Source organism: Mesoplodon bidens (genome assembly GCF_964165515.1).
Source record: "Mesoplodon bidens genome assembly, chromosome: 15".
Taxonomy (NCBI): domain Eukaryota; kingdom Metazoa; phylum Chordata; class Mammalia; order Artiodactyla; family Ziphiidae; genus Mesoplodon; species Mesoplodon bidens.
The window spans coordinates 59,517,624-59,533,394 of record NC_138171.1 but is presented as its reverse complement, the minus strand read 5'-3'; the positions used below and the strand labels follow the sequence as shown (position 1 = coordinate 59,533,394).

Genomic DNA, 15,771 nt, shown 5'->3' with positions numbered 1-15,771 from the left:
CTCTCAATACCAGTAGAGCTAGAAAGGTGAACGCCTTGGGTGTCTGAGTAGGTACAGACTTTCCAGAAGAGCCACTTAATGCGAGTCTGTGTCGTCTGCAAAGGGCCCAGCGGAGCTGCCGCCGGCTCCAAGGCCAAGCAGCAAGGTCCCAATCAGTCGGAAAGGGTCTCCCTGACACTGTCATTCTGCCTGAAGCCTCAGAGGTGGCGGCGGGGGCCGGGTGGACAGAGCTCCTCCCCCCACCGGGGTTCTCAAACTCTCGAGCCGAGCCGCTAACACACGCTACCGCTTAGGGAGCTTTCTTTGGTGGTTTTAGTTTTCAGGGTCTGGGGAGAGATACAATATACAAGATGCAATAAAAATAAACACTCATACCATAGAAAAAACTCACCTCTTCCCTAAATTGGCTGTTTAACCATATACACTTAAAACTTCGCCTGTTCTCAAAGTCTGTGATTTTCATCTTAAGCTATTAAGAAAAGAGAGACTCATTTTAGATATGCTTCCACAGAAACCCGAGCCTTCTCCTTATTACCCACGGTTACATTAATTTGGACTCATACCTGCTGATAGTAAAGTTTCTTAGGTTGTCTAGGCTTGAAGAACTGTAGAAGATCTCTTAAAGTACCTTCATAATTATGTCTAAGAGGATTACCTGGGCCATCCCTATAACTACACAAGAAAACAGCATATAAATAAAAGACTTGTTTATTTGCCTAAAACAAATATCCGTGAGTGAGCATAAAAGCAAACCTCTGGCCTGACACCTAGACTTGAAATTTGGACTCTGACTACTCCTGTCCCCAGGTCCTAAGTCCCTGCGTCTGTCACACCTGAACACTCTCTGCAAGGGTGACATGGCACACAGAAGCCAGGCCGGGCCGGGCCAGGCCCAGCCGGACACACATGGGAGGGAGGTGTGTGGATGAGGTCTCTAAAGTAAGCCTGGCTTTAGATGAGGCTGCCAATTATTTTGACATCTTGGAGTAGCGTGGTCAAGATGTGAGTGGTGACAATTCTATATCTGAAACTAAGCAAGAAATGGCATGTCAGGTGAGGTGGCCGGCTACTTATTACATTAGTTCGGAGATGTGTGGATGAACTATGGAACACATGCAGTCAAGTCCAAACACTGGGCATCTGTGAGTGTGGCTCACCCTTGAGACTTGAAGAACTGGAGCAGCATCGGGTCGGTGTTGAGCCTCTGAGCAACTGTCTTTGCCACCTGGGGAGGGAGGGCCAGAGTCAGAGAGCAAGGTTCACATCCGGTGAACAAACTGAAACTAGCTGATACACTTTATCACTGATTATTTGCTTAGTGCTCTTAAAGAAACCTGTTATAAGCAGCCTGAATTTAAATGCCCCGGAAAGTTACCATCTAACAGGAATAAACTATATTCCTCAGTATATCACCACAGGAGCAGCGTATCTGAGGAAGAAAACCTTTTAAAGTGTTTTTCACTTTCACTGGGGAAGTCTGTCTGTAGATTTACTTCCTGAAGACTGTTTTTTTTTTTTTAATGGTTCACACTTGGCATGTTATAACTGAAGCAAAGTTGCTGTTAAAACTATGATCTCGGGCTTCCCTGGTGGCACAGTGGTTGAGAGTCCGCCTGCCGATGCAGGGGACACGGGTTCGTGCCCCGGTCAGGGAGGATCCCGCATGCCACGGAGCGGCTGGGCCCGCGAGCCATGGCCGCTGAGCCTGCGTGTCTGGAGCCTGTGCCCCGCGATGGGAGAGGCCACAGCAGTGAGAGGCCCGTGTACCGGAAAAAAAAAACAAAACAAAACTATGATCTCTGAAACCAACTTATGCCAGGGGTCAAGAGGACTTCGAAGGGCAAGAAGACACGGCAGTGGGTGGGGGTAGTGGAGTGAGGGGAAAAGAGCTTCCGATCCCCTGGCAGCATCAACACCAACCCATTTGCATCAAGAACTTCCTCGGTGGACTGCAACCCCTCCTCCAGAACCAAATCCATTACACAGCCTCATCCGCAAGCTTTTTAAAAAAAGAACTTGGTCTTTCTGGTGTGGAATCTGAAGGGAAAAGGGCATTTTATCAAATACCTGAAAATAATTCATCCTATTTGATAATGTAACCACAAATCCAGGATCATTGGGGATTGTTTTATCACAGAAAATCACATCGACACGGTGGTAGAGATCTCTGAAATATTCCTTTGCAGTGGGTAATTCACTGTTATCATTTTCGGGGTCATCCCTGCGGGGAAACACACAGACAATCAAAGTCCAGACCAGGGTTCGGGCATCATCGCCCAAGTAACAGTGATGCTGAGCAGTGTGGATCTAACTCAGGCTAGCATTTCCCGATGCTGGGAGCCTGCCCGGCTACCAGGCAAAGGCGATCGTGGACAGAAGGTGTGCGCTGAGCCACGCACAGGGCTGGCTGCTTTCCGTTCCCGATCTTGCTCCTGAAACAGAATAGTGCCCTCTCGTTCCGCAGACAAGGGAAAGGACTCAGGATGCACTGCGGGGCCCACCCTGCTGGCCCTGCTGAGTCTACTCCCCGACTGGGACTTGGCAGGTTATCACTTTCCTGCGAAGGCTGCAGGACCGGGTCGTCGCTAAACCTAAAATGTTTACTGCCTGGCCCTTAAACGAGAGGTCTGCCACCCCTGCTCTTGGCCACCAGGCCCTGCAGTGTTCAGGGCTGCCCTGCCCTGGCAAGATGGCTTCAAGAGCAAGGAAAAGGCCGAGTGCATCATCAGGCTGCCTTCAGACTGCACACCTGCTGGCTTCCATGCAGACAGATTACAGTGATTACCCAAGGAGGTGCATTCTAAGAATTTCATGTTTTCAAGGAAAGAAAACAATCTTGCTCTTCCCTAAAGACCTCTGCCCTCCTGCTAAAAGCTGTCATGCTCGCTGTAGACATTTTTGGGAAATAAAAGCATTCAATGAGGAAAATGCTTGCCGCCACCCCTAATTCCAAAGCCCAGAGAAGGCCAGCTGCTGTCAACGTCAAACAAAACGTGACTCAGGGTCTAGAGAATCATTTCCTGGTTCTAGGACTTCTGATTTTAGTACAAAGAGATAACTTCAAAAAGTACGTACTTCTGAAACACTATAATGTCACCATCCATTAGCTCATCGAGGGCTTTATCAAGAGACACGTCATAGTCCTGAATTCTCTCTGTTAAATTCGGTTTAACTTCCTACAGTAAAAGAAAGGACACGGTTACAACGCAACGTCTGTCCAGTGTTTAATATGGCCACCCACTGTATGTATTTTCTCTATACCCAATTCCATCAGCCCTACAATTCTGAATAAATAGTAGGAAATACTAGTAATAAGGATATAATAATCACTGACCCTAAAGAGGGAAACATCAGAAATGTACAGAGAGGATCCTGACTCAAGATCACCCGAGGCCCCATTTAGCTGTGGTCTTGACACAACAAATGCAGGGCTAGCAAAACATGCAGAAGTCCTCCCCAAACCACTAACCACGTGCTGATTACAGAAAAATAAGGATCCAAACCTCATAGAGGATAAGACTAGTATCTCGGATAAATCCTGCTCTGTCACACATAACTGGCAGCAAGTCACCTAGGTTCAAGAAAAATGAAGAATTCGAAGCTGTGACGCACCGAGACTTCAGCAAAATCAACTCAGAAGGTGAGTGCTGCCAGACTTACGTATTTTACAGGATATTGGTGTGTAGATATGCCCACAGTAATTCAAGCTCCGTGTTTTGGGATCGTACATCTTCAAAAATAACATCACATCATCTACAAGGTTAATAAACAGGCTTTGTTAGGATCTTCTGGTCCGTGCAATGTTAACGAATAGCAACTGAAATGACAACTTAGGGCACCTAAAAGTTACTGTGTGCAATGAAGTTTGTTAAGAGGCTGATCCTAGGTCTGAGGCATCATTTCAAACCTCAAACCCATGGGAAACACTGCATTTGAAGCAGGAAAGATGAGAATGAGTGCACAGAATTTAGGAAACCTAGTTTTAAGAGCTGGTACTTGCTAGCAGAGTGTTTTACCATGGAAGTATCTGTTAAAGGTTGTGTCTGAGTCTTTGCCGGAGATGTGACCACTTGAAGTAATACAAATAAGCAATCTTGGACCCACCTGTTTTGTAAATAAAGTTGCGCTGGAAGACAGTTCTTTTACCTAATCTCTGTAGCCGCTTAGTAGCTACAATAGCAGACAGGGGCGGTATGGCCCACAAAGCATGAAATATTCACTATCTGGCCCTTGACAGCAACCCCTGCTCTACACCATCTGTCAAGTATATACAAGACCAGCGTGATGAGCAAAATGTGGAACGTGCTGGACTCCACGCGGCTGCCACCTTCTCACCTGCCAGGACGCTACAACCCACAGTCGGTCTGATTTGACTTCATCAAAAAGCCTTGAACACGGTGGATGTTTCGCGAGCATTTTGGGGATTAACAAGATTTCTTTGCAAGGGAAGAACACTTAACCCTGTGTGTTTAGAACGACACTCTGGGAATAAAACTCCACTCTCTGGAGGTGCTGGGCTGGGGGAGGCACTCACGATCTTTATCAAACTTGGGTAACGTTGCTCCACTAGCAGCCAGCTCCGGATCAACTGTTTCCAGGAATATTGTCCAAGGGTTTTCATTATCACTGAGTTCAATCATCTATTCCCAAAAGAGATGCTGGGCTTAGAAGATTTTAATGGCTAAGTGAGAGTGAAAAACTATATTCAAGTACCGAAGACAAGATCCAACTCTATGCAACTGGACCGAGGGGAAGACCGCAGGGCACGCGATGCCCGCCGTGCACACCCAGACCGGACTGGACCGGACCGCCACACTCACCGTCTTGCTGCCGTCGGCCTCGTTATCCAGCATGGCCGGCCGTTTGGTGCCATTGCTCCTCGCCTGCATGGGCCACAGTCGAATTTGATCTTGAGGAAATCCCTGGAAATAATTACAGTTGAATTAATTGAAGCAAAATTAGCTTATATTTTCATTCAACATCAAGGTAATGATTCTATGATTATAAGGGGGAAAAAATCACGATTACAGCTCTCCCTGCTGGTGTGGGCAATAGTGACCTGGCCTTCGGGATCTCTGGTGTCCCGGAACTTCAAGCCCATCTTACCAAGGGGGAGGCGGGGGGGAGGAGGGGGAGATGAGGGGAGATGCCAGAGAGCACAACCCAGAAGGGAAGGAACTCTGGTCCCAAGCTCACTCTCAGGTGGCGCCTGGACACAGTGCCTGCCTCCAAGGGCAGGATCCTCCAGGGTCCAGTTATGAAAAAGGAGAGAGAACTATCAACAGGAGGACGGGCGCTCACCATGGTCTGAGAGAGGTTCTGGACAAACTCAGCAAGCGAGGAGTTCTTCAACACTTTGAACACAGTGTATTTCACTTTTTCTTCATCGTACATATCATTTCCTTGATGGCCACAAAACTGGTCCTCTGCAACAATCTGCAAATAGGCATGAAAATGCAGAATGGAGTTTACACCACTAACACACAAAGGAGAACCAGGTCAGGCTGATCGAAACCAAGGTTCAAATGCTAAAAATAAAAACAACTAGTCTTGGGCTTCCCTGGTGGCGCAGTGGTTGAGAGTCCTCCTGCTGATGCAGGGGACACGGGTTCGTGCCCCGGTCCGGGAGGATCCCACGTGCCGCGGAGCGGCTGGGCCCGTGAGCCATGGCCGCTGAGCCTGCGCGTCCGGAGCCTGTGCTCCGCAATGGGAGAGGCCGCAACAGTGAGAGGCCCGCGTACCGCAAAAACAAACAAACAAACAAACAAAAAACACAACTAGTCTTTTGCTTTGATGAACCTTCTACAGAAGACCCAAGCAGAAAAGCACCAAAATGACCAAGAACTAAATCAGGTACGAATACTTGGAAACCTACATATTTCCATGCAGCCATTCTAAACTCATCCATAAACATCAACTAGAAATCCATCCGGATGGTGATCCCCAAATATTATAAAGCTAGGATGCACATGGACCTTTTTTTCCAGGTAGTCAATCAACTTGTTAAAACAAATGCCTGTTCCCTAAGCGCAACTAAATCATGAACCAAAACCACCTGGCAGTTCACCCCCCACCCCCCCAGCTGCCAGAGCTCTCCCTGCCAGGCCTCACCTGGGTTCTGCTTGCCCTTCCTTCTCTGGTCCCCTGCATGTTTTATAAACACTAAGATACCGCTGCTCTGGCAGCCTGAGTACCTCTCACATTTAAGCCCATACCCTGAACTGGAAAGAACATTCCCAACGGTCAGGGAACTGGCCTGCAGTTCCTCAGTCACACGCTCAGGGGGCCGCCCAGACCCGTGGCCGACGCCCTGGCCCGTGGCAGCTTCGCGCCTGCCCGCAGGCTGACCTGCACTTGCATGTAGAGGTGGGCTTCCTGCCGCTCCTTCCGCTTCTGAGCCTCGATCCTTTTCTCTTCTTGTAATCGTTCCACCAACTGCTGAGGGATATCATGGTCGGTGACAGCTTGTAAAACCTCACCTGCAGGACAAACGCATCTTCCTTCACCTCTGTGCGCTACGTCATCACAAATAAAGCGACCCTTTAAAGTAAAATTACTTGGCACCCTGGGTCCTCATCCAAACCCGCAAGTCCAATCCGGCTGCTTCTAGACGATGCTGTAAGGCAGCATAAGCAGTAAAGTGTCTGCACAGGTGGCTCTAGCTTAGGTTCACTGTACGTGGTATAAAATGCCCCAGCGGGCGAGACTCAGGGCCCAGCCGCGAGCTCGGCCCAGCCAGGGCACGACACACCCGCTCCACTCACTGAGCTTCGACTCCCGGATGTAAACCAGCATGTAGGCGTTGGTGCAGTGCCGCACGGAGAGGTCGTCGTCGTGGCCCCCGTAGTTGTGCTCGATGGCCTCCTCTTTCGTACACCTGGACACCACGTCATCGTCAAACTTACACCACTGCAACGGGGAGCAGCAGAGATATGGCGCTTTGAGGAGCACACGAAGTGAAAGGCAGCGTTCCCCGAGAACACACGGCTGCCCCAGGTGACCCTCACAAAACTCGCCAGCATTTCTGCCGCCCTCACCCCACATTCTGGAGAAATTGCTAATATCCGTCCATGGGCAATTTCTGTAATGTACTCAAACATCCTAGGCTTCAGCTTAGGCTCCATCTCTGTCCACTGTGGATGGAGTCGTTTTAGATGGCACTAACCCTACAGTTCCAGGTCCCGCCTCCAAATCCCCTCAGCATGAGCTGGGCGGGCTCCACCTTGGCTCTGTCCCTCACTGGCCCTGTGGCCCTGGACATAGACCCCGAGACCCTCATCTGCTCCTCCTGGTGAAGATCACGTGATGGGATCCACGTGAACCAGGCAAAGACCACGCATTACATCGCGTGGGTAATGGGGCACGTGCAATAACACGCAACCAATGCGGGCCCATGAGTGCGGGCCACAGATGATTATTCTAAGTGGAAACTAAGTGCCTCATGTTAGATGTAAAGGGATCCTATAAGGTCCAATGTTCAATACTAATAACGAGATGTATATATCAAGTACAATCATAATTTACTATCCACCTTTAAAAGTATCAGGAACATACAGATACAGAGGCCAAGAAGGGATCCTTCACTATCAAGGCCAAGTCTGAAGCTGAGTGTCACTGAATCCCCTACACAGCATCACGTCCACCCTACCCCCTCCCAGCACTTACTTTGCCATCCCCTTTGGGGTTTAGATAAACCACATAATGTCCACCATGATTATCTCCACTATGAACCAGGACTGCATGAAGAATATAATTTGCAGGGTCTTTAGGATCCGTTTTTTGCAAAAATTCATCAAGTGGTAGCTGTTCGGGGAACTCAAACCTATTTAAAATAAAAACATTTTAAGAGAAATCCAGGTTTAATTTACTTGTAAAATATTTCACCTTTAGGCTTTATTCCTTGCTAGACCTTCTAATTCATTGGCTCCTCTTTACTTGGAAAGGGCAGCTCCTACTCATCACAACAAATTATTCACACGTCAACAAAATCTGAAGCTTGATTTGAGAAAAATACCTATAAAGCACTGACACACCTCACGAAATTTTAAATTCCAGGATGTTACATAACTGTCAGTCTTGTGACAAAAAAACACTGACTTTTCTAGGATATGGATATTTCCACATGTTGTCATGAACGGGGGTGGGGGGGGAACCTTGAGAGGCAGGAAGAGCGGGAGGTGGGTGCACGAGGACCGTGGTGCCGAGCAGAGCACGAGCCTGGGCGCGGAGGGGCAGCCGCCACCCGGCACGGCGCTTGGGAACTCAGGCCTGGCACTGCCAAGTGTTCTGAATGCCAGATGTCAGAAATCTGGACTTTTATGTGAAATCTCACGACCTGAAAAAACGTTGGCAACTAATTCCAATAAAACCAGAAAGACAACCAAGGTGGGGACCCAACAAAGCACGCCAGCAGGTTGGGCCCAGCGTGCAGGCTGCTGGCCTGTGAGGTCTGCTGCCTCAAGAGACCCCACAGAAAAGGGCAAGAGCAGACGAGCAGGCCCGGCTGGCGGCAGGTGGTATGATCGAGGCACACTCTCCGCCGAGTTTCAGGGGTGACTGACCAACCTCTAGGAGGCTGGTTATTGTCAGGCTGTAGCCCCTGACCAAGGAGTACCAAGTTACTGCTCCAACTAATCAGGGGGCAAGTTCTGTCTCCTGAACCAGACAAAGCAGTGTGTGGTAGCAACCTTTTAACTGGTACTTTAAGGATCTAGAAAACACCTGGAATGGGGGACACACCCACCTACGCCAGCATTCCTGAGGATTCTAGCACATTCTATAGGCCTATGCCAACTGAGAGATAACAACATAGCGGAGAATCCTATGTAAACCAAGAGAGTAATAATAGCAAATGCCACTTCTGGGGAAAGCAAAGCCTGTGCAGCAGAAAGCACCCTCTCCCCCCCCACAGACTTCAGTCTGCCACAGTGTAGACAGAGGGGCTCCCTGAGGAGGAGATACGGAGGAAGCAGCCCCTGAAATTATCCCTTTAAAAGCACAGTTCTTGGGACACCTCGGCAGAGAGGAAACCTGCATAAATCAGAGATGAGACCGAAAACAGAAAAACTAAACAAAGCACTGAGACTAACCCCCTAAATCAGGATGATGGGTAAATCTTAACTCTCACATCCCACTCTAGATTACCTATCGTTGATCTTGATATTTTGGTCCGTCTGAGGGTCATACATAAATCGCATCAGTTGTAGGTGTAACACTGGTGGCAATGTTAGGAATTTCACACCTTTCTCTGCTTCCTGAACATTGAAAAAGAAGCACAGGTTTAGTTTACCTCTACTTATTTCTCGAAGCAACAAAAGCAACAGCGTTTCACAGCAAGGGTGGAACACGGTGGGAACTTCTGGTGGGGAGACGGGCACAGGGTGCCTTTAAATGTTCTGTGTGTGGGATTTCCTCTTAGTTTGCATTACACGCTATCTTGATGTCCAGCGACAGGGGAACAGTGAAGTAAATTACGGCTCAGTCACTTGTTGCCCTATAAACACAGTCATTAAACACTACGAAAATTCTGGAGAAACACGGGAAAATCAAATGGAAAAGCAGAGGATTATGATTATGTGAATGAGGTGTGCCTATGGACACCGGAACAGAATAAGACGAGCACGGTCTGGGTTGGGAGAACTGCCCGTGACCGCCGTCCTTCCCCGTGAGCACGGTTAGTGCTGACTGTTCACTCCTGCTTCTGAAGACCCCTCCGACTCGGTATAAGCAAGGCCCTCTGACCACCGCCACAGCCTCTGCCCAGGCGTCACCAGCCTCTGGACCAAAGGACGGCCCCCAGCAAGGCCTCTGGGGGAGAGGCCCAGCCTCACTCCCCCCCCAACCTCAGCCAGCTGAGACCTCACTCAGATAAGCCTTCGCCAAAGCCAGTCACTGTCAGGCCATCAGCGGCCCTCAGCACGGCTGTATTTCCTGTCTGGCCCTTCCTTCGGACCTGTAAAACTTATTTCCAACACTGGCTAGAACACACCCACCTGGAGGGACTGGTGTCCTAGGTGGCAATCTTCTCTGTTGTACATTAGCATGGTTAAGGGAACTGGATAGTTGTGGGAAGAAAAACAAAAACCCAGGAACCTACTGCCACACAAAGGAATGGCATGGTTTTAGTACAACTTGAAAGAATAATAGAAGAATCCTGTTTCTTAGCCACTGTCCATTGAGAGTCTAATTCTAAAATACATTTTGTTCACCCAGAGCCCAAAATACCCAGTGTGGATAAGGGCAATCCTGTGAGTTGACAAGTGTGTCCTAAGCAAATCCAGTGGCATGTTTGCAAGTAACTTACTGACCTACAAATCAGTGGCCTGACCAAGCAGGAGGACAGCAGGTCTGTGACCCACGGCAAAATGGGCTCACCAGCACCGTGAATTATAAATGTGTGAGCTTGGTAAACCCAGGATGGTCCGAAAAACATCATAAATTAGTTGAGCCAGTGAGTCAAGGTTATGAGGCTGCAACACAGACCTGGAGGGCTGGACCCGTGAGGATGCTGCTGACCCACCAAGCAGCCTGACCAGGCCACAGTGCAGGCCCCTCTATCTGACCATGCACTGCCGCTTGTTTACAACACTCAGTGTTCTGCCAGAATTCCTGCGGGGCCATGTGGAAAACAAGCAGGGACACCGAGTGTGGAACAAATAACAGAAAATGCACTCCTTGTTCTGGAAGTCAGGATCCTCAGAAAACTAACTGACACTCCACTGGGGCGGCGGGGGAGCAAACCACCACCACCAGCCAAAACCAGAGTCCCAGTGACTAAGCAGTTCTATCTGTGACTAGGAGAAACTGAGGGAAGCTCTGGCACAGACACCAGTGAAGTAAGGGGCAGAGTCATGGATGGAATTGGTGGGGGGGGGCACACGTGTCGGGTGATGGTTCTGCCTCTGGTAGCCAGGAGGCACACCACCTTCCCCACCCCTGCTTGTCTACACCAGCGACACGATCAGAGCTCTCTAACACAACGTCCAGACTGAGAAATAAAATCCTTTTGCGTTCTAAACACCAGTGGCACGTGAAAAGATGCAAGTGAACGTTTAGTTCACAGTTAAGCAAAAGACGTGAAAACAAAGTGGAAAGATACAGCGGGACACTAGCACACAACCTCCAAGTTACCTGCAAGCCATGCTCCCCGGCATCGTATTTATTGTCACCGTCTAGTTGTTCTACTGCCACGTAATCCACAAATGATTCAAATACTTTCAAGAGAGAAAGAGAAAAAAGTTAGCCGAAGTTATCACTAAAGCTTTGATTATAACATAGTCAATCAATCAATTCGGGCACGCCAGGGAGGAATGTAAATAACTGTAGCTGTGAGCACAGGTCTGCAATTTCACTGATCCAGCAAAAGGTGTGAACTCTTAAGGCCACTGAGGGTGTTACATGATAACATGGAGTCAACGTTTTAATAACCTTAAGTAATGTTAAAGTACAAATTTTAACCCAAACACTTATTCTAAAGTCGGTGCAGAAAGAAAGCAGGCATGTGGGAGGCTGGGGTGGGGGAAGAGGGGGAGTTTGGAAGGGGACACGGGCTTCTGCTGTGAGAGGGAGTAAGAGCGGAGGCTCCTGTGCACAGCACGGGGACACGGCTGATAACGCTGCCACGTGTAAGTCAAGTTCATTGACCAGAAGGCAGTCATCCTGTCACAACACCTGAGCGTACCAAATAACCATGATGAACACTTTAAACACCTTACGATCCTGTCACTTAAACCACAATAAAGCTGAAAAGGAAGAAGGAAGAATCCATCCAAGGATGATAGCCAATGGACCGGGAGGTAGAGTCTAGAAAGAGGTCTACACAGATGCGAAGGGCTCACTGCTGACACAGGGGCAGCAGAGCACCTTTGGTCCACTCGGACCATAAGCAGAAAGAAACTATTCTGGGTGGACTGTAAATAAACAGAAGAGAGAAAACAGTAACAGATAAGAGAATTATCTTATGACTTCAGGGCAGGTGTTCTCAGACACAAAAAGCAAAGACTGATACCCTGGATTTCACTACAGTTATAACATTCTGTAAACCAAATGGGCGCACTGCAAGAGTGAAAAGGCAAGCCCCACGCTGGCAGAGAGCCCGAAACCCAGGCGAGCAGCAGCGACCACAGCCCGTGAGTTCCGTGCTGTGGCCCTGAGGGAGTAACAGGAAGCGCACTTGTAATGGGCTCCATTACGAGGCCAACAACCGTGTTCACACACAGGACAACAGGCAGGACAGGACGTGGCCGCTGAGAGCCTCCCAAAGTCCCAGCTCACTGCCTGCACCTTCCAGGCCACAGCGCAGGGCAGAGAAACCACAACGGGCCCCAGAGTCTCCCTGAGACAGGGTGGGGATTTCAGGGGCCCGAGGCAGCGGCCACGCGCAGGACAGAGGGCCCTGGGGAGAGCCGCGCGGGAGAGCCCCGGCGATGTGCAGAGGCTCCTCTTGGTCTCGAAGGAATCAGCTATCTCCAAATACTGAAATGTACCCCGGAACAAAGGTTAAGAATATCCAATACCCAACAGGATAAAAATCACAACAGCTGGCATCCAATAAAAGATGACCAGACAGGCAAAGAAGCTGGAACTCACAGCCAGAGATGGAAAGTGAATCGATGGAAACAGATCCAGAAATCACGGAATTATAGGACCAGAACATCAAGTTATTACGAACTACATTCCATATGTTCAGGAAGACACCCAAATTGCCAATAAGCATTCGAAAAGGTGAAATCTCCCCGACTTCCAGGGCAATGCAAATTGAACTCAAGATAGCACCATTCTCCCACCAAAATGCCAGTCTGACGATTGACGGCTCTGGAGTGGATGTGGAACAACGGCTCGCAACCTACTGGTGGAGCAGGAATGGATAAACTGCTGTATCTGCTAAGCTCGACATATACACGCAGGCCCTACGAGCCAGCATTCCACTCACCGTAAATGCACCAGGGGTGGACACAAGACCGGCCAACAAGCCTCACACCTACCAGCCTCACACTGAAAACAACCCAAACACCCATCAAGGAAAGAATGGTTTCCAAACATTTGTGTTATATTCCTAAAGTGGAATACTATAAAGCAATGAAAATGACCCATTACTGCTGCTCAATATAAGGATGAAGTACATGGAGGCAACGCTGAGAAAAAGAAAAGAGAGAACTAGACACATATCCTACACGATCCCACCTATGTAAATATCACAAAACACGCAAAAGTAACCTAGGAAAGAATGTTAGCAGGCCAAACAGTGGTTTCCTGTGAGGAGGGGGAGGCAGTGACCAGGAAGGGCCACCATCTTGCTTTGCAAATGTTCTGTTTCTTGACCTGGGTGGGGTCACCAGACTGTGTTCACTCAGTACCTTCATCATTTGGGCAATTTTCTCTACACTATATTTCAATAAAAACCGCTGTGTCAATGAAGCATTATACCAAAACAAATTATGAAAAGGTGGTGGTGCCATTATGTACACAAAACTTACTATTTTTCTTTCCTTTTATACTTAGCTGGATATCATAATAATCTTCTCTTCTATCAGATCGGTAGTCTACTTCTTTACACTGGATATATGACTACAAATAAGGAAAATAAGATGAGTTAAGCATTAACCGTCAAAATATTAGCATGTTTAAAATCTTTAAAAATCACTCTTTAAAACTGGTTATCACATACCACCATCTTGCCTCTGAATAATTTAGGTATGGTGCCTTCTACACACGTGCCTTTCATCTTATTTTCCACATTATCAAGCAACTGGAAGAGAAAGTTTTGGCTTTCAGAAAAATGTTATGCTTAATTAACATACAGTAATTTGAAACGTGACTAGGAAATTTCAATGGTCAAAGAAATTCTAGACTATAAATATCATGACCTTTAGCATGCAATTATCAAAAACATACAAAAATCTTCTTCCTTGGTTGGATATTTACAAAAATATCTACATGCAACAGTTGAGATTAACCCTCTATACAGCCTTTGGAATGAATTAGTAATCTGTAGTGCCTTTAGAAGCATTTTTTATATTCATTTTACCTCTGTGGAAAAGCATGTAAATTGAGCACTAAACTTAACTCGTATTGGTCCACACCAAGAGATTAATGAGGTTGAGCCTGTCAACAGGATTGACTGGTTTGTCCATGGATATTTAATGAACTGGATTCAATCCAGCTAGTGCTGCAAAAAAGAAAACACACCTTGCCCAGCCAATCACCTTGAATAGCCATTTCATGTCGTGAGTGTGTGAGTGTGAGTGTGTGTGCGTGTGTGTGCGCGTGTGCGTGTATTTCTTTCATCACAACTGGAAAAGTGGGCGTCTGCTCGTGACTAGAGATGGTGTGGGGGAAGATCACCCACACAGAGGTCTGCCTCAACCAGAAGTTCTGTGCCAAGGCGGGGTCTGGGTCTTGTGCTACAGAGTAAGAACAGAAGTCACTATTCTAAAGTGAAGTGGGATCATCAGGACAGCTACTCAAGCCAATCTGTTGTTTCTTGGATTAGTAACTCTGGTAATTATGCCAATTTAACAAATTCAAAGTACACTACCTATACTATTCACATTTACATTTTCCCTCACACTTCCCTATCAAATAATTTTTCAGTCTTTCTGGTTTTAAACTAGATACATGTTGTCTTTTCTTTCTAGCCTAGTTCTGGTCCTGAACAAAGATGGGCATAACTGGAATGATAGTGACGGAAGTAGGTCTGAGGTTTTACTTGGTAACAACTTCTGACAGTGCTTCAAAATATGAAATGTAAGTAGTAAACAACTGCGGCTGAGAACTCACCACTCGACAGAGCTCTTGAACATCATGTTGCATGAAGCTATCTAACGTTTCCCACCTTAGAGAGATAAAATGAATTTATATTTAAACTTCCAGATTTCAAACAAGAGTAAATTAACAAGCAACTCAGACTAAAAAACCGAACCATGTAATTAGTCATTATTCTTACATTTTTAAGACGATTATAATTCAAAGACAAACTGAATTTTATCCAGACACCAAAACGTTCACAACTTTATATTGTTCTGAACATCTTACTGCAAGGGGGGGGATCGTGTTTGCAAGTAAATGTACAGAAACTTGGAGACGATATGTATCCTTTCCTTGACAGGTAAACCTAAGTGGTGAACTGCTTCTCAAGCAAAATTCTAAAAGCCTCCATTTCCAAAGAGGTCAAACAAAGGACACTGATAAAATGTCCTGACGTAATTAAGTGCCTGAGTTCTGCCCTCAACCCTTCCCCGTCCACTAACTCAGCCCTCGAGCAGCAGAATGGACAGGTCTCCCAAAACGTACCCGAACGACTTGGTCAGCTTCTTTGTTCCTACGGGCTTATCGCTGTGCTGTAATTCATAGAACACTCTTTGCAATGCTAAAGGGACGCTTTTGGATGAATCGTCGCCCTCTGTTGGCATCATGTACACAGCCTAAAAGAATTGATTCAGAAATAAAAATGGAATTTTATGTGAAAGTATCATTTCTAACACCACAATGACAAAGGCAGTTGGGGAGGGGTTTTAACTATCCCCCGCCAAAGGGTCAAAAGGTCTTTTAAAAATCAAGACAGTGAAAAAAGAATTTTTAAAATTACTTGGGGCTCACCATCCGATGAGAACCACTTTACTTCTATCTCATACTTCTCAGAGCAGAGCAACATTGTTTAACTTAACATGACTTTGAACAAAAGGGCTGATGAAACTTCAATGCTACTGCAATTAACCACACTCAACTGTCCCCAAGATATCATCCTATCTTGGTCATTAACGCTGCCTGGAA

At 47.3% G+C, this 15,771-nt stretch overlaps 2 protein-coding genes across 2 annotated transcripts in view; one reads left to right on the top strand and one right to left on the bottom strand.

The window, feature by feature from the left end:
• The window catches only part of LOC308628585 (barrier-to-autointegration factor-like), a 144,109-nt gene that overhangs the window by 76,463 nt on the left and 51,875 nt on the right, over window positions 1–15,771 (top strand). The gene's annotated exons all lie outside the window — the stretch shown is intronic.
• Window positions 1–15,771, bottom strand: part of USP7 (ubiquitin specific peptidase 7) — a 56,624-nt gene that overhangs the window by 4,178 nt on the left and 36,675 nt on the right. Inside the window, exons 7-25 of the mRNA XM_081255527.1 lie at window positions 15,292–15,422; window positions 14,779–14,833; window positions 13,667–13,747; window positions 13,476–13,566; window positions 11,131–11,213; window positions 9,145–9,254; window positions 7,666–7,822; window positions 6,765–6,909; window positions 6,349–6,479; window positions 5,302–5,436; window positions 4,821–4,922; window positions 4,535–4,640; window positions 3,661–3,753; window positions 3,504–3,571; window positions 3,076–3,176; window positions 2,068–2,221; window positions 1,158–1,225; window positions 564–672; window positions 392–469 (exon numbers count right to left, since the gene is read on the bottom strand). Of these exons, the coding sequence (XP_081111653.1) occupies window positions 392–469; window positions 564–672; window positions 1,158–1,225; window positions 2,068–2,221; window positions 3,076–3,176; window positions 3,504–3,571; window positions 3,661–3,753; window positions 4,535–4,640; window positions 4,821–4,922; window positions 5,302–5,436; window positions 6,349–6,479; window positions 6,765–6,909; window positions 7,666–7,822; window positions 9,145–9,254; window positions 11,131–11,213; window positions 13,476–13,566; window positions 13,667–13,747; window positions 14,779–14,833; window positions 15,292–15,422 (1,998 nt within the window). The remainder of the gene's footprint in view (window positions 1–391; window positions 470–563; window positions 673–1,157; window positions 1,226–2,067; window positions 2,222–3,075; window positions 3,177–3,503; window positions 3,572–3,660; window positions 3,754–4,534; window positions 4,641–4,820; window positions 4,923–5,301; window positions 5,437–6,348; window positions 6,480–6,764; window positions 6,910–7,665; window positions 7,823–9,144; window positions 9,255–11,130; window positions 11,214–13,475; window positions 13,567–13,666; window positions 13,748–14,778; window positions 14,834–15,291; window positions 15,423–15,771) is intronic.